The sequence below is a fragment of the Botryllus schlosseri genome, chromosome 1 (genome assembly GCF_051294905.1).
Source record: "Botryllus schlosseri isolate E-star chromosome 1, Bs_hap1, whole genome shotgun sequence".
Classification (NCBI taxonomy): Eukaryota; Metazoa; Chordata; class Ascidiacea; order Stolidobranchia; family Styelidae; genus Botryllus; species Botryllus schlosseri.
In genome coordinates, this window is record NC_137236.1 from 8,633,699 (window position 1) to 8,660,791 (window position 27,093).

Genomic DNA, 27,093 nt, shown 5'->3' on the forward strand with positions numbered 1-27,093 from the left:
CCGTGCTACAGGTCGACAGCTACGGAATAAAAATGAAGAAAATTTGTCTGGTCTAAATGAATTGTTTGTTGTTGAGGTCACGACCTGAGCTCAGCGCGCGTATTTATGCCGCTACGCCACATAATCCACTATTTCACTAAATTCGATTACATAGCTCGATGTAATTGAGACAGTATGGATATTGAAACCTCATATCAGTGGCAGATTGCGTGTAAAAATTGCGTTCTCTAGCGACTATGACATACCCAATCGCGAGCGATTGTAACGTCACAAGTCTTCGCATGCCCACATAAAATGACGGGTCAGCGCCTAAATGTTAGTTACTACACAACTAAATCATAGAAGCGAACACACTTGCCAATCCAAATTTCCAGATAGCGATTCAATTCGACGATGCCGAAGAAGTGAACGTAGTGCTGTTGCAGAGAAATTGTTGGCACGAAAATCCACTTTTTTCACCTGGGACGTTGGAAATATTTCATGAAATGTGGAGAACTAAATGTGAAAGTTTGTTTGAAATCAAATCATCTGCGTCGAGATACTGAGTAACTAAAAAGTATTCTGTTTTCATTAAGGCTGAAAGATATTCAATACGGCGTACATCATAAAGCGACAATTGATATAGGTCTTAATATCAGCAAACTCACCAGCAAATAAAATTTCCTTGGATACTTATTTACGTCGAAGTATGATGCGAATTCATCGCCGTTATTTGGAATAATTTCAAAATCGGCACGGATTTAGATTCCAATAATATTGGTCATTTCCAGACGTAGATAACACAATGTAACAAAAAATAACTTTTTTTTGTTACCAGGTTCTAACCAATTTTTCCCTATTGCTTAAGACCAGTAAGTGTCAAAAATCAACTTTATTCCATATAAACTTTGCTTTTGTGGTTTAGAGAATGAAATTGCACTATTTTTGAGAAAAGAAATCAAAATTATGGCTAAAGAGCATCCAAGATGGATGTTAATCACTTTTAAATGTTAATATACTCTGCAATATTTGCCCTTTTATGGATATTTCTGTTTGCAGGGTCGCTTTTTGAGGTTTTGATATTTTATGATTTGCAATTGATAATTTTTTAATATTTTTTAATATAACTCGGAGGTAATTGGGGACTTGAAAATGGTAGCGTTTTTGATGGTTATGCAAGGAGTATCCTTGGCACCTCCGCCTTTGGGAAAATAGTGCTACCACAGAACACTACAAAAAGCGAATATGGCCAAAACGAAACGATTTTTTTCTTGGAGAGAAAAACGTATAGCAAACTCAGTGGATTAACCCAAACAAAGTGCTTATGCCTCCCCTTCACATTAAACTTGGCCTTATAAAGCAATTTGTGAAAGCATTGGATAAAGGTGGTGACGCATTCCAGTTTCTCCAGAACTTGTTTCATGAATTATCAGAAGCTAAAGTAGAAGTTGGTGTTTTCATTGGCCCACAAATTAAAAATATTTTCAAGTCGAATGATTTTATCCAAATGCTTAATGGTGTTGAAAAGAAGGCTTGAATTAGCTTTGCAGATGTGGCGAATGGGTTTTTGGGCAATTATAATGGATATAACTATGCCTAACTCGTTGCCAATTTGTTAAAGTCGTATGGAAAGATTGGGTGCAGAATGCCTATGAAACCACATATGCTTGATGCTCACTTGGACGAGTTCAAAGATAATATGGGAGCTTATTCTTAAGAACAAGGTAAGCGATTGCATCAAGACATAAAAGTTTTTGAAATGAGATACCAAGGGCTATATATTGAAAGCATGATGGGAGATTATGTTTGGGCCCTAATGCGGGAAAGTAGAGATGCAGAGTACAAAAGAAAATCCCGAAAAACATCCCATTTTTATTAATTTTATACTCGAACTGTTTTAGCCTGAAATATTTATTCAGTTTTGCATTTAACGATGGTATCGATTCGGATACAGTTAATACATTTATGTGCAAATTTCCATGTACCCAATGACTGTGCTTTGTGATTTGATTTTATTAACCAAAGTTCTAATTCGTTGCCTATTATTATGCAAAGTCAAAATTAACCCTATGCCAGACAGAAAAATAGCCAAAAGTTGATTCTAATTTGCTTTGCGAAAAAGCAATCGATAGCCTACGACTAACGCGTCGGAATATTTAGTTATTAAATTTATAGATATAACTTCTTAGTCGATGCCAAGCGATTAAAAATGGACTTGCAGCGATCAAAGACAGTTTCGTAAATATCCATTTCCTATTGAACTAATCAGTATAACCATGCACAATATTGCACAATGCACATACTAGCAAATTACAAAAATTACTCTCCCAACCACAAAATTAATGTTTGGAATCAGCTATATTGATTATTGGAAGTTTCCAGGTGAGACAGATCAGAAAATATCAATTGAAACCTGGGAACAAAAATCTTGTTACAGGATGAAATCCAGCAAAATATCCCATTTTTAATTGATTTTATACTTGATCTGTTTTAGCCTGAAAGATTTATTTAGATTTCCATTTAACATTGATTCGGATACAGTTAATACAGTTATGTGCAAATTCCCATGTACAATGCACCAGCGATCAAAGACAGTTTGGTAAATATCAATTTCCTATGGGGTAAATCAGTATAACAATGCACAATATTGCACATACTAACAAATTCAAAAAATCACTCTCCTAACCACAAAAATATTGAGTTTTGGAAGTTTTTAGGTGAGAGTGATCAGGAAATATCAATTAGAACCCGGGAACAAAAATCGTGTTACACGGTGTAATTATCATATTTTTGTGGCTCAAATTACGGACACTTTTTAGCTTCTACTAGCGGGCTGTACAATGAAATATGAACCCAATGTATGTCAATATGACGTAACACTTGCAAAGCTTTTTCTGTCGACTGAATACAGGAAGGGAACATAGGTCCTGAATTGAGCCATCATTAACATGAGCTCAAGTGATTGCTAGGGTGATTTCTTCACAGACCGGCTGAAATCGTAGTGTATTTGACAGCCCTGCTATACTGTCAGTTCGGTGCAGTTATGTTGTTGTGTGTTGTAACCAGGACAGAAAAAATATTTCTCAGCCCTCTACTGCCCAACACTGATCTTGGGCCAAACATCGGGTAATCGATGCAACTTTCTGTGGCTTATTACAGTGTTGCGACGACTCGAGTCATGACTTGACTCGAGTCAGACTCGAGTAACCTTTTTCGTATGACTTGACTTGACTCGAGTCACCTTGCTAAAACTAAATGATTTGACTTGACTCGGCGTATCGGTGTCGATAAAAATCACTGTATCTTGCATATGTTCAGATTGTTCGAAACGCTAGTGTAACCCGTGGAAGCGAACAATCATTCAATGATCGTGCATTTTACTGAGCCTAGCGACTATGACTTACCCAATCGCGAGCGATTATAACGTCACAAGTCTTCGCATGCCCACATAAAATGACGGGTCAACGCCTAAATGTTAGTTACTACACATCTAAATCATAGAAGCGAACACACTTGCCAATCCAAATTTCCAGATAGCGATTCAATTCGACGATGCCCAAGAAGTGAACGTAGTGCTGTTACCAAGAAATTGTTGGCCCGCAAATCCACTTTTTTCACCTGGGACGTTGGAAATATTTATTGAAATGTGAAAGTTTGTATGAAATCAAATCATCTGCGTCGAGATACTGAGTAACTAAGAAGTATTCTATTTTCGTTATGACTTGAAGATATTCAATACAACGTACATCATAAAGCGACAATTGATATAGGTCTTAATATCAGCAAATTCATCAGCAAATAAAATTTCCTTGGATACATATTTACGTCGAAGTATGATGCGAATTCGTCGCCGTTATTCGGAATAATTTCAAAATCGGCACCGATTTAGATTCCAATAATATTGGTCATTTCCAGACGTAGATAATTATTTAGGTATAGTAGGGTTATCATATTTTTGTGGCTCAAATTATGGACACTTTTTAGCTTCTACTAGCGCGCTTTACAATGAAATATGAACACAATGTATGTCAATATGACGTCACATTTACAAAGCTTTTTCTGTCGACTGTATACAACAGGAAGGGAACATAGGTCCTGAATTGAGCCATCTTTAACATGAGCTCAGGTGATTGCTAGGGTGATTTCTTCACAGACCGGATGAAATCGTGGTGTATTTGACAGCCATGCTATACTGTCAGTTCGGTGCAGTTATGTTGTTGTGTGTTGTAACCAGGACAGAAAAATTATTTTTCAGCCATCTACCGCCCAACACTGATCCTAGGCCAAACATCGGGTAATCGATGCAACTTTCTGTGGCTTATTACAGTGTTGCGACGACTCGAGTCATGACTTGACTCGAGTCAGACTCGAGTAACCTTTTTCGTATGACTTGACTTGACTCCAGTCACTTTGCTTAAACTAAATGATTTGACTTGACTCGGCGTATCGGTGTCGATAAAAATGTTCAGATTGTTCCCGAAACGCTGGTGTAACCTGTGGGAGCGAACAATCATTCAATGATCGTGTATTTTACTGAGACTCCATTGTTCTCTCACAAATAGATTGACCGCAAACGAATTGATCGAAGCTTGCAGCCTACGTTGTCGTAGACTAGCAGTAAAGTAATATAATACCAACATATATATTTCTGTTCTCTGTTCTTGCCTTAGCCAAAACTCTTGTTGCATTTGAAATTGAATTCGAATATAGTCTATATACTCCCCAACCATTGGCGCAGGCTCGAATTGTATCATATCAATATGTAAATTGGTAATGTATTGCATCTTATCAATTCGTTTCTCTATTCTCCATTCTATATTTTGGCTGGTAACTATAAACTGGGTACGTACGTACTTAACAGTTCTATTACGTATATGTGAGCGATGCAGCGCTTTCTGGGATGTACACTCACCTCTATATTCGTTCATCGGTTCAGAATCAATGACCACTAAATCTGTATTTCAGACAGCTAGCAAAATGCAATGACGTATTCGTGCCTCACACTACGAAAAGGCAACTTGACTTGAATTGCGACTTGACTCATGACTTGTCTTGACTCGAGTTACCTCCGAAAATCGAATGACTTTTCTTCACTCGAGTCACCTTTGAAAATCGATTGACTTGACTCGACTAAAGTCAAAATTTGCAATGACTCGAAATGACTTGTGACACGATATAGTGACTTGTTCCCAACACTGGCTTATTAGGCATCTGGTTTCTGAATGCATCTGGTTGGTAAATTGTGTGAATGAATTCTGTCAATAATATTGGTTCTTACATATATTACTTCATATCTACTGCGCAGCCGGTGGTTTCCGACCTTTTTGGTCGCAACTCCATTTCTGATTTGAAAATGCTCAAATTTGATAAGCTAATCACTGCAAAAGGTCATCTTGCCCAGACTTACTCAGGACCTAATTTTGAAGCTGATTACGTTCGACATCCCCATAATAAGAGCAAATGACCCCCAGGTTTAGAACCTCTGTCTTTAACTAAAGCATTCAAACGGCCTAACCAATTCTAGGAATACACCGTTGTCTTATAATTGCGATCACAATGGGATTTATTTTGATAAATGATGGTTATCTTTTTTATTTTCGATTGCATTTTTGCGAGGGAGGTGATCTCATAATAATATTGATATATATTACAATACATCTCGGCGCTAAGTAAAATTTCAAGTGGCATAAATCTGCCAACATTGTTTATTACGAGAATATTTTGAAAGAGAGAGATATGGGTATTCTTTTTCGCCTGCACCATCGAGATGCTGTGACGACGAAGATGCGATACAGCCTTTATAGTAAGGTAATTGCACCCCCGGTTTTTTTCTCCTCCATGCTATCGTGAGTGCTGAGCGCCTAGCGGCCACGGATACCAGTTTTCCAGTCTGTGGTTTGACCCAGCCGGGGATTGAACCCACGACCTACCGATCGAGAAGCCGGACGCATCACCATTACACTATCTCGCTCGGTTTCCAGCCCTCATAATTCCGAACATTTACGCATATTTTAGAATTTCCTCCTGGACGAAACTTGAGCAGTGAAATTCCGAACATGTCCAGGAAAATCCGGACGTATGGTAACTTTAATGTATACCGTAATCGACAATCCTATCAATACGCGTTCAGCGATTCTGGAAATTTAGTCATATTCTAAATAAATTGAGAATTTCTGACGATCCTTCGCGCGAAAATTCTTCGACAGAAGCATTGTTGTTGCGATGCAGCAATGCGTTTGGAAAAGACCCACAAAGCACTGTTACGATCTTAATCCTATCCTCATATCAAAACGATTTCAAGCAGACGCCGGCAGCTAATATAAAATATGTATACGATCGAAGATGGGAAAATTGAGATTCCATGCAAGATGCGATTTCAGTTGACGAATATGGGCTACTGCTTTTTTCTCAAGATGTCTCTTGTGGTATACCGCTAGATGTCACGCTACTTATTGTGGACGGTCTTGAACTCGTATGTTGAATACGGTCCTTGGAATGGCAGTCACTCAGGCCAGACGGGCGACTTGCAATTTACCTACCGATAGATATATCAATTCAAGTGTTTTGTGCTTAAACTCACTTGTGTTCTTTTTTTCAGACACACTGCAATGATCGCCAAAAGCTCATCGTTGATGTTGCAGTAGGATAAGTTCAAGCACTTCAGACTGTCACTCCTTGCTGCAAGCGATCCACAAATATGAGCCTTATCGCGACTCAATGAGATCTCAGATGCATTTATGTCGGAAATTTGTCTCATAAGATCGTTGTCTCCTGATTCATAGATTGCTGTATATAGTTCCATGCGAAAGTGATTGTCCTCATTTCTCGTGAGTTGCAAACGAATCGATGCAGTAAGCAATGGCTGTTTCAGCGACCGATTCGAGACTGTCAGGCAAATAAGGCACCTCATCAAATGATATTACAAGTTAGTCAAAAAAATCAAGGTGTCCACAGAGTCAGAAACCAGTGGCCGGGTTGAAGCGGGGTGGGCAAACTTTTCAGTCCGCGGGCCGCATTCGACATCTCAGTCCCTTCGTGGGCAGCTTTATAGTATATTCGGAATTATAAGCCCCGACGCATGCTTTTATTTGATTATAAATCAGGGGTGGCCAACATTTTCGGCTAAAGGGCCACATGCAATGACATTAAATGAACTAGATCAACAATATCATAACTATAGTACATAACGGGTCAACTGTATACGGCCCGCTTGGCTTGGCTTGCAAGGACAGGGCCATTGGGTACCAGGACATGTCGATATCGAAGGTTTTCGCTAACACGAATCATTCACTTTGTGCCTAGGTTGCATCGTTGATGATCTTCCTGCGAGTGCGAACGCTAGGATACGTTATCTTCTAATTGCGAATAAAGTTAGACTCAATCGGATAAGTTAATCGTATTTTTTTCATTTTCAGGGAGGGGGTACCAAATTTAAAAGCGACAAATCGAGTGAAAATTAAATCACGCGAAGCGTGAATAAAAATATGACTACTATTCAATTTATTGTAATGCACGACGATTCACTAAAAATGTGAGTGGACCCTGCTGCCAATAAGTCGGCAGTGATATTTTAGTAATTAACATCGCAAGTGTCAGGGCCAGATTAATCGATTTTTTTATGTCCTTGCGACTTCACATTCCGAGCAATTCATTTTCGATATAATAATTTCGGAAATTACCTCGTGGGCCACTCAAAACCTTCTCGCAGGTCACTGGTAATCCGACTCTGATATATATTGTAACCATATAGTAACAGAAGACAGGGAAACAATACACGCAAACAATTTAAACATTGATTTGATGAACGCACATGCGTCAGAAACATTAACGAGATTTTATATGCTGGCCACCCTCAATCAATTCATCAAAATTGGGGACGAAAGTTGGGTTTTCTGAAATATTCTGACACGTCAAAAAAAGCCCTACTAATCTCTAATCAGTGTCTAATCACCATCCGTGCACCCGACCTTTAGTCAAAGACAATTGTTCTGAATCTCGGGGCCGTTTGCCTTTATTCTTGGGATCGCGAATAATTTAAATGTAATCAGCTTCCAAAATAGGCAGTCAGCAAGTCTGGGCATGATGACCTGTATTAGTAATCAGCTTATACGATTTTGAGCTGGGCCACGGAACATTTACTAATTGGAAATTGAGTCGCGACCATAATAGGTTAGAAACCACCGGATATGCAACCTGATGATGCATGTTATAGTAATATATGGATGATCCAATATTATTGAAAAATCCATTGACATAACTTAACAACCAAACGCATATAGAAACCAGATGCATATAGGCTAGTAAGCCCCCTAAAAGTTGCATCGATTTGTCGATGGTGGGCCCAAGATCAGTGTTTTTTGGGTCTGAGCAGCGGTCCTACGGTGACAACACACAACCGCATAGCTTCACCAACCTAGCAGTATAGCAGGTATGTCAAACACACGATTATTTCATCAGGACCGTGAAGAAATCTGTTGCCGACCGTAGCAATCACAGGAGCTCACATTAGAGATGGATCAATACAGGACCCATGTTCCACTCCTGTATACTGTCGATAGGCAAAGATTTGCTCGTGTGACAAGATAATGCGATTTTCGCCTGATTTCGCTATATATAGATTGCTGTACGTCTATAAACGGTAAATCATTGTTACAGTACAGAACCTTAGGTGGGGCAACGCCCCAGTTGCCCAATAGGACTAGCCACCACTGCTTTTAATGATGTACTTGGAAAATATATTTTGCGAGTGTCTTAGATAGATTCGTTCGTTGTATGTGTAGAATTAGTTGTATTTATAATCGATAATTTAGATATTGTAGGAGCGCATTAGTAGGTAACATGGTGATGTTGCTGTCAGCATTGTGCGTCCTTGAGTTAATTCAAAACCCCAATCAGCCAATATATGAACAGCTCGCTACTTACAGAATCAAATTTGCATCCAGTTCTAAGAATCGGGACGACCGACTTTCATCCCTAATTTTGACAATGATGATGAGCAGCTTATATATTCTGGTCTATGTTTCTGACGCGTGTACGTCATCATCAAAGTAATGTTTGGTTTGTTTTAAATATAAAAATACATATATATATTATCCATTATGTCGGTAACTATATAATCAAAAAAAATATTGAATTTTGGCTTGATATCCAAATTTTATATAGTGCGGCCCGCCAATGGATTCAAATGTTCAATGAATCCAACGAGCTAAAAAGTTTGACCGCCCATGTTTTATGCTTAAGTAAAATTGTATTAAATAAACATTATGCGGATGTTGCAATTTATGTACTGCGAAGGCAGCTTTGCTGCATTTCATCCACCTTAACATTGATTAGATGTTTTTGGTAAACGTATTCAGGACATGGATATCATCATTCCTCTATAACTCAAATGAATACACAGGGGTGATTATATTACGCTAACAATATACTTCATAAATATATGTACTGCGAGTTTCAAAGTCTTCAAAGTGGCGAGAATACGACTACATTTCTAGGAAAGTACATCACCGAAAGCTCTATTAGCCGCCGAAACTCACCTTCATGAAGATGATCCGACGATTGATCGTAAATGATGCCGTACACGAATCTTCGGACAACTGACCATCGCTCTTTGTGAAGGTCCTCATAGTTAAAGACCACGAAGTCTAGGAGCGACATTTCAGCCACGAAGCCAGCTGCAAGGAATTCCTGCATACTTTGATGACAAAAATAAAAAATGAAACTGCCATCCAATAGATTGCAACTGAGAAGGTTATTTCCAGGAACCTTCATCATGAGATCTTTCACCTCTTCCTTTGAAATTCCAAACATGTTTAAATCATGCTCTAAGAATGACACTCTCCCTTCTTTCATGCCACGATAGGCCATCGCTTTCAATTTTTTGATAACTTCGGCGATGGCATCAGCTTGTTGTATGTTCCTCACACTACTTAGAGTAGATACTATTTTTTTGTAGAGACCTGTGACCGTCTTAGGAGGGGCTTCGGTCGGATCTTTGGCCATTATCACTGCAGTTAAGACCAGAAAAACAGGAATGGAAACTAAATTGATCAACCTTGGTGACATCGTTTTTATCTTCTCCCATGCTTCATCCCCATTCTGACCTATTAGAAACACGAAAAGCTTGTTTGCGTCATCTAGGGTTAGGCCAGAAAGCGTGATGATTTCATCAGGTCGAGCTTCCACAGGTAAATCTGAGACTTGAAATTCTCGTGAAGATATGACGATCTTTGTATCTGCGAGTAGATTACGTGAGAGGATATTGTACATGATCGTAGCCGCATCGGTTGCAGTATAAGGATTTATTTTCTCGTTGCCATCTCTGTTGATTCCCCACGTGGCCTGATCCAAGCCATCGAAAAATAAAACTGCTTCTGATTGATTTTCGAGCAACCACTGATATGCATGATCCTCGTCGATCTCATTCTGAAAGAGGCCGCCAAAGAGAAATTTAGATGGTTTGATGAATTCTTTATGTCTCATGCCTTTCATTTCTATATAACGTATCAATTTGTACTTGAGCTCAGAGCTGCTAGCAATAGCTTCTGTATTAGTAAGAGAATGGCCTAAAGTTCTTCTAGCGATTCTGCGCATCAGAGTGGTTTTCCCCGATCCCGCAGACGCAACTATGGCAGTGATAGAACTTTCCTCATTGATAACTTGTTGCAAAACATCGTCAAGGGCGATGAATCTATTGTCGTCAATTTGTCGTCGGAGGAATCCGTACTCCTTTCTGAATTGATTTTTCGTGACTTCCTTAGTTTTCCAGAATAAAAACTTTCTCTTTGTTGTGACTTCCATGTCGTGCACCTCTTCATAATTGCCTTTGAAATACTCTGACCTGGTGACCCGCCTCATCTGGGGATGAACTTGAAAATCTGGTTTGCTGAGGTCCTCGTCGGCGAAGTCTTCGAGAATTTATCAGCCGTCGTTCTTGATGAATTTTTATTGATGGTTTGGATCAGACCTAAACACGAGTCTGTAAAATAGTATTGTTCGTGTATAGTGATATTTTACTAGTGAAAATGATGGTGTTCCAATGTTTAATATTTGTTTGTACTATTTCATGCGAAGACTTCCATATTCACGAAATATAGCATAAAGCAGACGGATTTAACCCGGGTTGTGTTTACCACTCGAGCGTGCGAAACATCAAAGCAAAGGTACAGCTGGAATGCGAAATCATTTATGAACTGATGCTCTGCTATATATCTAGATCAGGGGTCGCCAACGCGGTGCCCGCGAGGACTCGATGAGAAGCCCGCGATCCTGCTCTAAAAATAGATCGAAAAGCAGCATTTACCAATATTCTTCAGATCACTACTAGTGAGCTTTAAAATATATAGATTGATTGATTTAGCTATTCTTTTGTAAATCACACTAACGTGTAACTTACAAATTATAACACACACACACACACACACATATATATATATATATATATAAACCCTTAAAATGATGATATTAAATGTCCTCAATTACAAATAGTAATAGACCAACATGTAGTAGAATCACTTGATATCGAATACTTATAGACTACGGCGCACTGCCCATACTGGTGACATGACAGAATGCCATCCACGGTCTTCTTGAAATGGCGAGGGGTTCCGTTATGGTGGCTCGACGTCCAGGACAATGCCATAGGAGTAAACAACATTACTATTCGGTAGCAGATAGCCGTGAAGCACTAGTAGATTTTCAATTTCTGGATGTCCATTACGGATTGCAGCTATCGACACAGCTTGTTTCTCTTACACTCAGCCAGTTTAGTACCATGTTTCTAACTTTCCGTAATCGTGGCGGCTGTCCGGTATAATGAAATCTTTCAAGTCTGAATGATGAACAGTTGGAGATTGAAATTGTAACACTGCAAAAGGACCTCCACCTGAAAGCCCAACAAGCTCCAGCATCTACCGCAAACTACACGAATTTAAGCACTACTTGTCAACCTTAACCGTTCAACCAGACGTTATTCTTATTCAAGAATCCCATCTTGTCCAAAAGTACACACCGAAACCAGGGGGTCAACTAGCGGTGTCTTACAAAAGCCTAGAGGTGGGCCGTGCTATAAGTCGGCAGTTACGGAAAATAAAAAGAATATCGGCCTGGTGTAAATGACCATAGTAGTCGACAAACACCATGAATACCACAAACCAACCAACCAGGGGGTCAACTATTCCGCCGTGATACGACGGTGCACTCTGGCGGTATTGCCACTTTTGTTCGAGCATCGCTCAATGCGTCTCTTTCGAACAACGCCTCGTCATCCATTTTTGAGGTACTATGTGTGCGAGTAGGGAACTGCAACGTTTACATACCCCCGGACTGTGAAACTACGGCTAGTGTTTTAGGATATTTGACTCTTTGTCATCACGCTCCATTATTTGCGGCGACTTCAAAGCACACCATTCCTCTTGGAGTCCCTCGACAAATGCACGTGGCAACCAACTTTGCGACATGATGGATAGAAACGACCTTGTCCTGCTGAATTCATCGTCACCCACTCGTATGAATGTTGCGTGTGATGCCATCCATCGCTGGTCACTTCTTGACCTGTCGATGTCGTCTCGGGACATTGCGGCGAGATGTGCCACAACGGTAACCGACGAGCTCATAGGTAGTGATCACGTTGTAGTCCAGACCACATACAATAATAGGGCGTCATGCAATTCATCAAAACGAAGATGGGATTACAGTAAGGCGAACTGGCCAGCCTTCTCGGCTGCTGCGGATTTCCACCTCCAATCCAACTTCGCTGCTATTGGGGAAACTGAAGCCCTCCACCGCCATTTCACGAATAGCCTACTTTTAGCGGCGCGAGAGTCGATCCCACGACCGAAAATATCAACGAAAATTGCCGTACCTTGGTGGAACGTGGAATGTATTCGTGCTGTGCGCAGGAAAAGGGCCGCTTCCTTGAAAATGAAACGAACTTTTCACATTCGAGACGTGATCGCCTTCAAACGTATGAGATCCGAATGTCGAAAAAACATCCTTTCTGCTAAACGCAAATGTTGGGAGGATTTTTGTGGTACATTAGACCGAAAGTCTGGCACGTTATGAGATCTATGTCGGGAGAGCATCTAGATCAGTGATTCCCAACCGCGGCCCTGCGGGCCGCATGCGGCCCCCAGCTAGCCTTCTTGCGGCCCCCACAAAAATATTGAGAAATCGATTTATGAAAAAAAATTAGATTTATAAAATACTCTTGCTTGGCTTGGAGTCTGGAGTTTTCAATTAGGATTGCAGGAAAGTTGTGAGTAGACTGCTAAGATTACGTCACTGCTGTTTCAATGCAATGTGCCCTAGCTTTCCAGTTGAACGGGCAGTACCTATAGATATAGGTATTGACAGGACCATACCTGCCGCATCCCAAGCCACCCAATTGGGATTTTTTCGCGCTGCGCGCGATTTCAAGTTTCCAAGTACCTTAATTATTCGGTACTCTTCGACAAAGATAAAATACGCAAAGACATATAGAAGTAGGCATATCGGCGCTGGCCATTACCGCGCCACGACGCACCAAGACATATGAAGTTTTAGGCCATGTAACATGCGACTCCTAGAAGCGTGCCAGAATGATCGGCAGCGAGAAAACCTTGGCCGAAAAGGACTGCCCTTACGCTGACCGAAAACTTCGTTATGTATATTCAAAATACATATAGGTATAATTGACCATAGGCGCCTGAATGACTGGCGCCGAATGTTCCTGTCTTGGCAATCTGAACGTCACGAGACAAATAGGCTACCATCCCGCAGGGAAAAATTATATGCCAGTGAAGAACTACCAATTTGAAATCGTGTGCATCTTTTAGTTTAGTATGTTTGGGCGATTCTATATTTCTTGATATAGCAGACTGTAGGTCACGAAATAACAAATAACACCAAGTAACGAAGTCGTACCAACGGGTTCACCCGTCCGAATATGTTTAATTATTATTTACGGGCCCTACAGTTTCCAAGACACCTCACTCAGCTCTACCGGTAAATCTGATTACGTGAGCAAAGAGGATTAGCAATTGATAGCAATATATATGCAATTGCCGATCTTATTGACCTATTTTATTTTGAATTATCGAAAATTTTCGCGCTCCATGCTGGCTCACTAAACGGGGATCCTGATTTCGTGGCAGAAGCGAACAACGGCACGGCGGGTCGGTTTATCACTCTATGGGAGCTAAGACCTAAGTGTTTTGGGGGGCCTGACGAAGTGCTGTTTTGTTCCCGCCAACAGGTATACGCCCGAAGATGTTTAATTATTATTGAGTGGTCCTACCTTTTCAAACACAACTCACTCGGCTCAACCGGTCAATCTGATTACGTGAGCAGAGAGAGGATAAAAATTGATACCAATATATATGCAATTCCCGATTATATTGACCGATTCAATCATGAATTTTATAAATTTGTCGCGATTAGTCGAGAGAAGCTGCCTAAAACGGACACCCGATTTAGATGATAAATAGCGGTAAATAGCCATCTAGCCGGAGGAGGTCTGGGGGCTTCGAAGTTCTGTTTATCACCCAATGGGGACCCAAGAGAAACGTTTTTTTGGGGGGGGGGCTGACGAAGTGCTGTTACGGCCCTTGGTATTGATAACTAATTTACGGATAGATGTGCAACAAGTGACTCACGATTGAATACGCCGAGATGCGTACTGCTTAGCAGGCAAAAAGCAGCATACTTTGTAATCCTATAGCTCGCGACCCAAGCGTCCGTATAATTTGATATGTCGGTGTTTATCGAAAGCAAGTGTCGCACTGATTCCAAAAATACGAGTTGAAATCTCGCCAGGGCAATAAAACTACTCCGAAATAGCCAGCAAAGGTTGATTGTTCTGAACAACGGGAGCGCGGCAACACAATGGCCATTGGCGTCAAGCGAATGATCGGAACAAGGCCAATTTTCATATTTTGGCGACTATTTTGGGTTCCTTTCATTGCCTTGGTATTCGTGCGGCCCCGGCCGTACTCTGAAATTCTAAATTTGGCCCTGCCACCGAAAAAGGTTGGGAACCACTGATCTAGATCTATGTCCATACCAACGCTGAAGTCGAACGGATCTATTTCACAAAATAACAAAACCAACGCCAATACACTTGCTTCACACTTCGCTAAAACGAGCAGCTCCGACAACTACCCAGCAGGATTTCGTATAACGAAGGCTAACTTTGAAAACACGGTTCATCTTACCGCTGACAACGAACCAGATCGGCACAGGAATTCGAACATAAACATCGCATTCAGTCTTCCCGAACTAAATCAAGCTTTGCGTAGCCGAAAATCCACTGCACTTGAGCAGGACTCCAGAGGGTATGCGATGTTAAAAAAATCCATCATCCTCCGGTCGCACCGACCTTTTGAAACTATACAATGCATCCTGGGATACTGGGAAATTGCCAGTCTCGTGGAAACATGCTATAGTCTGCCCAATTGCCAAAAAGGGCGAAGACCCTACCTCGGCGGACTCATACCGCCCTATATCCCTCACGAGTCACATTTGTAAAGTCATGGAGGTAATGGTCACCAATCGCTTAAGATGGGATTTGGAGTCAAAAAATCTGATACATCCTTCACAATCCGGCTTCCGACGCGGTCGAAGCACCCTGGACAACATACTGCGTCTCCACGACACGATTTACAAGAATATCCACCATCAGCGATCGGTGGTAGCGGTCTTCTTAAACATAAGACGAGCCTACGATATGGTGTGGCGCCACGCACTTCTGTACGAACTATACCAACTCGGAATACGCGGACACATGCCCCAATGGATTACAAATTTCCTTTCTGACAGAACTTTCCAGGTTACCGTAAGAAACAGTCTTTCCGACAGTTACGTGCTGCAGAACGGTATACCTCAGGGAAGCGTCCTCAGCCCTTGCTGTTTGCGGTCATGATCAATGATTTACCGAGCTCGTTAGGTCATCGGTGTGAACATGCGCTGGTCGCAGATGACTGCGCTGTCTGGGATAGCGGTATTTTTATCCAGCCCCCTTTGTCTTCCATTCAATCATCACCCGATGTAATAAGCGACTGGTGTTCCAGATGGGGGTTTACAATCAGTAAGGCCATGACCGTAGGCATGCTGTTCACGAAAAGGAAAATTCCTCCCCTCATCGTGAAAACTGGTGACCATGAACTTGAATTTGCCGACACCTACAAATATTTGGGTATCACGTTTGACAAATTGCTCAACTATAAGCAACATATCGATACGATTTTCAAAAAGTGATCCAACAGACTGAATCTAATCAGAGTCGTGACTGGTACCGCATGGGGGGGCGAGTAAAAAACCGTTGCTGCAGCTTTCCTGGGCGCTGATACGCTCATTGACTGACTATGGGTTACCAGCATATTACTTCGCCCAAAAAAAGTATTTGGACAGGTTACGTACCATACGAAATCAAGCTCTCCGCCTTTGCTGCGGAGCAATGCGCAGCACTCCCATTTGAGCACTGGAAGCATCATGTCACGAACTTCCTCTCCATCCACGCCACTAACAGCTTAGCCTTACCTATTGCTGTCACCAAGCTCACGAACACCCAACAATAGGAGTGCTTGAAGACTCTTGGCAGGAGATATATAGCCTCATGAACCCAAAATTCATTACCTTCAACATCACCACCAATATCGAGGCTCTGAATAACCTTGTCCTGGAAAGAAGAACTCTTCAAGATTTACCTCCATGGCTGATGCAATCGCCTAACATTGATTTAGACCTTGCAAAAATCATTAAATAAGATGTCGAACCTCTGTCACATAAACCCACAGTCCTGGACTTCATATTCGAACGACATAACGATGCCACTGAACTATGCACTGGCGGCTCTAAATCAGCAGAGGGAGCCGGCTTTGCGTTTACCATCCCATCGCTGATGATAAACTTTTCCCAACCGTGTTCCACCCCAAAGTCAATATTCTCCATAGAAGCAAATAGTGGCGGCTCGTGACAATATCGGGTGGTGGGGCACGGGCTGCAAGCGACTTTTTATCATGATGTCGTCACAATGGCGTTTTCCAACGTAAACAAGTAACTTAATGATGGTACGGTAACAAGAATTTCCCGACAACAGTGATTTTAACGTATGTGCCACGAGAGGTCTGCCGGTGAGCTGTGACTTGAAGTGTGGTAACTGCGTAAACGGCGTACGGAACAAAGATTCAACACGGTTCATGTTCGCACTTGACCTGACTAATTATCTGCTGAAATGGAAATAACTATAACTCGAGAGATTGCGTAAGCCTAACTGGAAAGGTCAACGAGTTCGGACACATACGCAATTGTTATCTCATAGGTTGGGCCTGCCATATTGAATCCAAAACATCATTCTGAAGAACTAAGAATAGCAGCCTCGGAAATTCGGTCTCGGTACAGCATAGGAGATTTTGGCCTTGAAACTGGAGACTGTAACACGACACATACGGCTTTATTACTGTCTATAGATTTGCTGCGAAATCGCCTTTGGAAAATATATTACCGAATAAATACGTGGATGAAAGCCGTGCACTTAGTACACTGTTACAGGACATCATCGAGAAGTAGCCTCATGGCCCTTTTCGGTATGGTACACTGTCAAAATTAATATGAACAGACCAACACTGAATTTTGCGTAAAATTTACTGAGGAATAGGCTTATCAAGTGATCAGCTGTTAGCCGCCATCGAAAACGAAATAGCTATCACGCTTGACAGAGGGTTGTAAGCAAATGGCTTGAAGTCCACAATTTCACGGTTAAATTGACATTGGCGAATATAATATAAAAGTAAATATTTGAATGCAAACCGAGAATGTTAGTAAACTGTTTCATGATATCATCATCTCATCACCTATCTCAGTATGGAACACAGTTAACGTTAGCACAGATACACCGGCTTTTGCGTGAAATCCGCAATGCGTTGTAGGCTAAAGTGTCAGATCAGCGCACATCTCTACCATACTCGACCTTGATAACGAAATTACTGCCCTAATCATTGAGTGTCAACCTTGAGACTGGACACAGCGTTCGATACTAAAATCAAGACATACCGTGCCAAAGCTTATGACGGATCTAGGTAAGGAGCAATGCCTCAGTTGCCCTATAGGACGAGCCGCCACTGGAAGCAAAAGCCATTCTCCACGCTCTAAAATGGATCTGCCAGAATGGCTCATACCGCCAAAGATACCTGATTCTCTCAGACAGCCTGAGCGTACTATCCGCTATGACCAACTTGCAGGCACAGCAAACGCAGAATGTTATATTTGAATGTGGTCGCTTGCTGAATCAAGCGATTCGGAAAGGCGCCATCGTTGTCCTGGCCTGGGTACCGGAGCATGCTGATATCGGTGTTAATGAGTTTGCCGATAAATTGGCTTGGCAAGCTGCCAGGACCGATATCGAGAATAGCCTTTCTCCGACTCTTCCAGACGAAATTAGCGACACTGAGGGGAAAGCCAAAGTACGTCAATACTGTAGAGCGAGCTGGAACGCCGAATATCATAGAAATGAGCGAGGAGGTCACTATCGAAATTTCCATAGATCATTGACTGATGGCCACTCTCCATCGATGCATCGACATAGGCTTCACGGACGAATAATATTTCGGCTTCGTTCAGGCCATTGCCGCCTGAAAACGCATTTATATAAAATTGGATGTAGCGACACCGACCTATGCGACCATTGTACAGTACCTGAAACAATCGAGCATTTTTACTGCACTGCAATCGATATGATTTCCATCGGAACTTTTTATTCGACGGGGCGCGCGAGCTCAAAATCACTGCAACACTCGAAAATCTACTGATCATCCCCGAAATGTTATCTCATGTTGCAGAGTTTGTTCTATCTTGTGGTACTTACTTGTAAATCGGTTCTTGCCCACATTTTGGTATATCGATCGCACATTCTAGTCAGTGACGCACCTGCCCTCACACGCGAAAAGCGTCACTCCCCTTTTCATCAATGATAATAATAATAATAATATCTTTCCGTAATCGTGACGGCTGTCCGGTATAATGAAATCTTTCGAGTCTGGATGATGGACAGCTGGAGATTGAAATTGTAACACTGCAAAATGACCTACACCTGAAAGCACACCAGGCTCCAGCAAAACTTTGGTGCCTTGTTGACACGGAAAAGTACATTGGTGTATGCGCATCAGCTATAAGGTTTGCAAGCATGTTTGGTTCAGCTTATCGTTGTGAATCAGCCTTTTCGGGACATGAAATTCATCAAAAACAAACACAGAACACGCTTCACTGATGCTCATCTGGAACACTCACTCAGAGTTGCCGTGTCAAGTTACTGTACCACAGTACAGCGCACTTGTTGATAGCGTGCAGTGCCAGGCTTCCCGCTGACTGATATAGGAACAGTTAACATGATGTCCTGATGTCCAGTCTAAAGTGTGACATGAATTATTTAAAAAATTGAGTTGACTGTTGTTGTGTCATTTATACAAACATGGTGCGAAGTAAGTCATGATTTCTTTAAAATCCTTAAGGGCTAGACTCTCTTATAAATCTTACCGCAATGTCATTCCTGCCCAGTGCTATGAATAGCAGAAATTCAGTCTTTTATGGATAAACGGAGGGAGTGAATGGTAGCCCGTCGTTTCACCCAGTACCGAAAAAGTAGCTCTTGATAGCAAAAAGGTTGGTGACCCCTCATCTAGAAGGTGCTGGGTGGTGAATGCAATTCTGAAACTCTAAAGGCTTAATTGGGATTGATGTACATTGATGATCGTCCAAAAAAATATTAACAATTGGAGAGTAACTTCACAGAGGCTGTTCCAGTTGTCAAGTCGGTTTCTCAAGTGTAATTATAAGTAGTGTCGCATAATTCTATTGAAGTAGGAATAGAAATATTGCTTGTCCCTGCATCCCAAAACTACTTCAAGCAAATGTAGAATTTTCTGTCTTTGAAATCTGCTCAAGTAAGTAAGAGGTTTAGAAAAGCTATCAAAGCTATCAAAAGCTCTCATTGATATGCTCTCTTGGACAATGAAAACCTGGCAACCGATATATGTGGATGGTGCAGAAACTGGGTTTGTGTTGCTACATATCATGCAAGTGGTATACGTTTCCAGCAGCATATGGATTCAGTCGCAGCACGTGATACAAATCATAGCTTCAGCACATTGGTTCTATACGTTTATATCCCAGTGCACCTCCTTGGAAGATGCCACTGTATGCCGCCCAAACTCGCATTCCGTAGCCCGTGGTAAACAAGAGGATGAGCGAAACAGATGAGTTGTATCGGATATTACATTAGCGGTTTTAGCGGATAGGAAGGCAACTGAAAATATGTCAGATCGTATAATTTCAAACGTTGTGCTTACGCTACTGCATGAAGCTGTTATATGGCGACTTTGTGGACAAACACTGTACACACGAACACGCAACATAGATTTTAATATATCAGAGATTTTCGTGAGAACACATATATTTCCCTCGAAGCATGACGGAAGTTCTGGACTCTCCTGGAAAACGCCCCTGACCATAGCTGCCTTGGCCACTTTCTCTCTCTTATGGTACGAACATAACACTTCTACTTGACAAACTAGATACAACACCATAGTAGCCGTTGCTATAATTTATAGAACATAGAATATTTATTCTGTATGACTCGAGTCGTTTCAACATTAGGTACAGCTCTAGGAAGTAAGTCACTATATGCAAGTTTGGTTGTCATAAATATCGAGTAAGACATGGACTTCGATTAATCAGCATAATATACTAATTGCTGCAAATTATAATTGCTACCACTAGAATTTTCTTGAATCACCAAACGTATTCTTGTTCCGGCCACATCAAAATGACGCTTGGCCTGATATCAGGATTTAGCCGATGTAGCCTGAAAGAATCATGATGTTCCTTCCGAATTTAATTCTGGCTTCGCTAATGGACTTTATTGGGCATGTTGTTTCATTGCTATCTATTGGCCCACCAGACTGTTCCGCCGATTCATATTCTGTATCCTGGCTGCATTTAAAACACGTTACCTACGCTTGGATTACATCTGTATCCATTATTTATTTCGACGCCATTTTCACTACATATTTGATTAAATGGCTCCTCGTACAGAACTTGAAAGTTACACTCAATCGAATGTCCACCACATTACATTTTTTTATATTGTTCGAAGCTTCTCGATTATCTCTATTCAAGAATAACCATTATTACCGCGGTAAATACAAATGATCAAATTGAAACAAAGCATTATCAATGGAAATGTTTATGACGTCATCTTTGACTATGGCGCTCGGAATCCAAATGCGACAATGAATACTGCAAAGCGGCACGGACATCGGCTTGGACTATCCATAAAATCACTGTATAGTGCACATAGCGGGTCTCATAAAACTGTCAAAACATGTGACTGGAGGGATCTTAGCATGACTGGACAATAGGGCTGTTAAAAAATAAGTTTTTTTTACGGATTGCAGCCATTCACTTATTAAATTGTCAGGTTACCCTAAAAAACGCTGCACACCAAATTTGGTTCAATTCCGACAAGTATAGGACTCCGCAGATCCAATTAAAATTTTTAATTTATTAGGAAAAATTGAAAAAAAAAGAAATTTCGAATTTTTCTGCCAACCCCATGAAATTGTTGAGCTGTCTTCAAAGTCCATGCAAAACAAATTTGACTCAATTCCGACCAGTAGAAGCGGAGTTATGTGAGTTTTTCGTTGATAATTCTCGGATTATCCACCGATCTGAGATGGATATGGAGATGGTAACCTGACAATTTAATCAGTAAATGGCTGGAATCCGAGAAAAAAAGTTGTTTTTGAACAGCCCTACTGGACAACCGAGACCGGTTTAATACTGTATGTGGAAAGCTACCATCACCAGTCTTTTTTTCTGAAATTCGGCCGATAACTTCAATCAATGTGTTTGCGAGAGAAGCCTTTAGTGAAGATTGTTCAGGATACGGGTGGTGTTCAGTATAGCTTCATTTTCTAATAACTTGAAATTTAATACTAGAGAGTAGGTTAGAGCTTCGCATGAGGAGGCCTGTACCAAATCTCCATATTCCGTATAATCGCCCATAGGCAGTTCGATTTTGAAGTTGTACTGAACTTTGATGCGGAAAGTGTCGGTTAATACTGTATTGCCTATGACGACAGCGTGCTCCAATCTGGATTTTGCGACATTGAGCAACCACGATCTTTTTATTTGTAAAACGCGATTCCCTACTGTAATACACAGTAAAACAGGACGACACTCACTCTGATCAACGGTACTTGCTTCCCTTTCCGCATTCATCATGTTGTTGGTGACGTAATTCCGATCTCCAGCTACGATGTTAACCGTGCTCTTTATTAATTGTAAATTGGCGATTCCACCATCCGCCAGCGTTGCAGATCCTGAGTCACAAGATAATATTTTAATTCCGGCGATGTGGCGATGCATATTGGAAAAGTATTATATTTGAACAGCTTTTTGGAGGTACAGACCTTCAATATAGAATTGAATATGATATTCATATCGAAATGAACCCGTATCAGTGTTGGGATCGAGTCACTACCTTCGAGTCAGGAGTCATTTCGAGTCATTGCACATTTTGACTCGAGTCAAGTCAAGTCAATCCATTTTCGAAGGTGACTCGAGTCAAGTCAAGTCACTCGATTTTCGGAGGTGACTCGAGTCAAGTCGAGTCAAGTCAAGTCACGAGTCAAGTCACAATTCAAGTCAAGTTGCCTTTTTGAAGTATGAGGTATGATCACGTCATTGCATTTTGCTAGCTGTCTGGTTTACAGATTGGCAAGTGGTCATTTATTTTGAACCGATGACCGAATATAGAGTTAAATATACACGCAATAAGGCGCTGTCTTGTTCACATATACGTAGAACTGCTAAACTACGTAAGTAAGGGTATAGCCTCAGTTTATAGTTACCAGCTAAAATAGAAAATGGAGAAACGAATTGATAAGATGCAATGCATTACCCATTTACAAATTGATATGATACAATTTGAGCCTGGGCCAAGGGTTGAGGACTATATAAACTATATTCGAAAATCAATTTCAATACTACAAGAGGTTTGGTTAAGGTAAGAACAGAAAAAGACATTTTGCTATATTACTTCACTATACTAGTTTACGACAACGTAATAAGATGTAAGTTTCGATCACTTCGTTTGCGGTCAATTTATTTGTGAGAGAACAATGGAGGCTCAGTAAAACGCACGATCATTGAGTGATTGGTCGCTCTCACGGGTTACACCAGCGTCTCGCGAACAACCCGAACGTATGCAAGATACAGTGATTTTTATCGTCACAGATTACTTGATGACTTGAAATTGACTCGTGAATTTTGCTCCGAGTCACGAGTCAATCCACATTTCTGATACGCCGAGTCAAGTCAAGTCAAGTCATTTTAGCAAAGTGACTCGAGTCAAGTCAAGTCATACGAAAAAGGTGACTCGAGTCATCCCAACACTGACCCGTATATTTTCGGCTTAAACTCGTCAGGAATAATCGTCCGAAACTCGTAGAGAATTGGGAAGAAAATAGTATATCAACAATCGTATAACAGAATATGACGTCACCAGCCTGAAATTTCGAATGCGAGAGCATCCAATGTACTGTTTTTAGATGGTACATGAACTCTTTTTGTTGACACAGCCTTGGCTGGTGTATTTTGATACTGGTTGATCTACTAGTTCTCTTCTAGTTGGAGACGATTACCCCTGGCGAGTGTCAACCGAAAATATTCGGATTCATTTTAATATGAATATACTATTAAAAAAATATATATCAATAAATGCGGATATGACAATAGAAACGTCTTTGCGTTACATTTACTAGTACCGTGGTTCTCAACCTTTTTGACCTCGCGCCACTCTTTGAAAATGAAAAATAGTTCGCGGCACACTAGCACAGTGGTTCGGAACATTTTTTGACTTACGGCAGCTGCAAACTACCAGAACATTTAGCACAGTGGTTCCCAACCTTTTTGTCTTCATTCCCCACTTCAGATTTATTCCGAGCCTTCATTCTCCACCAGGACCGTAACAGCACCTCGTCAGCCCACCAAAAATTATTGGTCTTGGGCTACCCACATGGTGATAAACCCAACTTCTGGGGGGAGGGCTTCGAACCCCGTCAGTCCCCTGAGTCGGTACCCTTTTCCCTGTTACTTATCAGCTACATTTGGTCTACTGTTTAGTGCGTCGCCTTATTTCGACTAAACGCGCGAAGCGCGAAAAATTTATATAATTCATGTTTGAATCGGTCAATATTGTATGTAATTGCATATATCTTGCTATCAATTTCTTATCCCCTCTCTGCTCACGTAATTAGATTTACCGGTAGCGCTGAGTGAGGTGTGTTGGAAAAGGTAGGACCCCTAAATAAGAATTGAACATCTTCGGGCGGACCCGTTGGTATATTGACTTCGTTACATTATGCTATTTCGTGACCTCCTATATATGTCAAAAGATTTGGAAATCGCCCAAACTAAAAGGCATACACGATTTCAAATTGGTGTTGCTTTACTGACAAATAATTTTTCCCTGCGGGATGGCATATGTCCTGTGGGATTCAGATCGCCAGGACAGGAACATTTGTCGCCAGCCATTTAGCCGCCTATGGACAATTAATCATATAAGTATATTGTATATGTATCAAAGTTTTCGGTCACCACAAGGGCATTCCTTCTCGGCCAAGGCCTTCTCGCTACTGATCGTTCATAAGCCTTGGTGCGTCGCGGCGCAGTAATGACCGACGCCGAAGTCTCCATTTCTATAAATTCTACGGATTTTCGTGGGGGAAGGGTACCCAATAATCAAGATATTCGGCAATATTAAATCACGCACCCAGCGCAAAATATATTTTGCAAAAGTGGCATAAATTTAAAAAAAAAAACTCTATTATTTATGTTAATTCACGAAATAATTTTGGACCTATTCGAGCTCGCCCTTCCCCAATTGAGGGGTTTGGCGTGCGGCAGTTACGGTCCTGTTCCCCAATACCCAACACTTTTATCATCACAGAGCAGCTATTTGCTGGTTTGACTACACAAGACACACAACCACACCAGTACGCAAGACAATCGCCTATAACTGCAACATAAAACGTGCTGTGAGCCGATTTTTCCGAAAGCGTTATTTCACGTCAAACTGTCGTTCTGGATGCGTTTGTGACGCCACCATTGGCCATCCATAGTTGAAAATGAGGTTTTGTGAACAATGCGCAATGTAATTTTCGATATATACATTCCAGAGCAGTTAACTGGTAACGGTAATTGCGCATGTGTCTCCGTCAATATGTAGACTGTCCTGTATATAATTTTGAACAAATGCGTCTCTTCCCCACCAGAAACCATTGAATTCCCCACCAGAATACATTGAATTTCCCACCAGTCGGGAATTCCCCACCGTTTGGGAACCACTGATTTAGCAGAACCCACAGTAGTAATGAGGTGATCTCTGACGAAGTACTTCTACCTTTTCGCAGCACGATGTTTCAACGAGATCGCAGCAGGTCAGTTATGTTTTAGCAGAGGTAATAGCTAAAAATTAAAAACCTTGCACCGAAACAGCGGGAGTTGTTCTTCTGAATTGCACTAGAACTGTAAACAAATGTTTGCGACCATAGCTGTGGAAGAAAGGAAAACGATTCCAATGTCTAATGATACTACGTATACTTATTTGTGACATGTCCGCCGATATAGAAGATACCGTAATTTCTTCTCTGGAGCGGAGCAAAGTCTGCTTCAGTGTTCCGAAAAAGGTAGAAGTATTCGTCAGAGACCACCCGTTAATGTTTGTTATTCAAGTTTGCAAACTTGAACATCACTTCCAAAGGATTTCATTTCTCGCTGGTGATTAGGAAGACAACGAGGATTTGAAAACTGCAGTGTCACGTAGGCGCCGCCATAACTGCTATCCTCTGCGATCAGCAACCGTGCTGTGCAAACCTGAATTCAGTCCTTAAAGCACGCGATGGCATGGCAGGAATTTTGATTTGTCATATGTACAAACTTCACATCAAGTCTGATTTAGAATATTGATCCTTTGCTATAGACCAGAAGTATTTTGCACATAATTTCAAATCTCTCGCGGCACACTTGCGAGACGTAAATGGCACACTAGTGTGCCGCGGCACACCGGTTGAGAACCACTGTACTAGTATTAGGTCACGCAGAGTACGAATATTGTTATATCTAGCTAATTCGGAAAATATTTTATATGGATAAATTCGAAAAAATGAATAAGAACTGCTCTATTTCAGTGTTTACTTACCGCTTTCCCCGGGTGGTAATGATGTAGGCACATCAGCGACATCGTGACCTCCTTCGACGCCTTCTTCCGCCATGATAACGATCATGTGATATTAAATAGGTACTATACCAAGCAATGCTGAAAATGTAAGAACAAAAAACAGAATATTTGATCATTTTAATCAATAGATTCGAATTGATTTTTAGATTGCCTAAAAGCGCAGCACAATGTATGACTCAACATCAATTACTATATAATCAAAGTCGTCGCAATCTGTATATCCTTCAGCGTGATTTGAAATAATAGTATTTACGTTCGGAAATTTCGTCACTTCGCCATGACCCGAAACCGTCTTCCTGGCATCGCTCAGAGAAGAGTGAAGTTTCTTACATATCTATATATATATTCCAAACCAGACTCCAACGTTCCGCAGTCTTGGCCTCGTTCGCGGTATTGTATTTACCAAGTGATTTTACATGGCGCGAGAGAAATAATACACTGTAAATCCGCAAGGTCGTATTGAACACTTCATAACACTTTTTTCTGCGTACAGACACACTTTTTGGGCATATAAACGCATTGGGCCATTATCGTCGCAACGCTTCTGCGTATTTCTCCGTTTACATGTAACACTTCGCCACTGCGGCTTATTTTCAAGAAAATTTATACTTGGTAATTTATCATCAATTTTGCATTCATAAACCATCGCTACGTTTGGATATCACATTAAATCATGGTATATGTAAAATAATATTACTCATTTGACCCAACACTCAGTTTAAGGGTTTTATTTCAATGAAATATACATATTTCCCTGTGACGAAGAGGGGTCCCAACCTTCGTTACGGTAGAGCGCACTCGATTTCAGTTTGGATTTGAATTGGTGGTTCGTCGGGCTTCAG

At 41.1% G+C, this 27,093-nt stretch overlaps 1 protein-coding gene across 2 annotated transcripts in view; it reads right to left on the minus strand.

Annotated features, from left to right (window-relative positions):
* The window catches only part of LOC145453107 (uncharacterized), a 39,481-nt gene extending 13,145 nt beyond the window's left edge, over positions 1-26,336 (minus strand). The window contains exons 1-6 of one of the 2 annotated variants that reach the window (XM_080331177.1): positions 26,213-26,336; positions 22,194-22,331; positions 9,516-10,945; positions 6,560-6,864; positions 3,493-3,597; positions 355-459 (exon numbers count right to left, since the gene is read on the minus strand). In XM_080331177.1, the coding sequence (XP_080187303.1) occupies positions 355-459; positions 3,493-3,597; positions 6,560-6,864; positions 9,516-10,836 (1,836 nt within the window). In that variant the 5' untranslated portion in view covers positions 10,837-10,945; positions 22,194-22,331; positions 26,213-26,336. Of the gene's footprint in view, positions 1-354; positions 460-3,492; positions 3,598-6,559; positions 6,865-9,515; positions 10,958-22,193; positions 22,332-26,212 lie in introns of both variants that reach the window. The other variant, XM_080331104.1, reaches the window with a different exon arrangement.
* Positions 26,337-27,093: the final 757 nt, after the last annotated feature.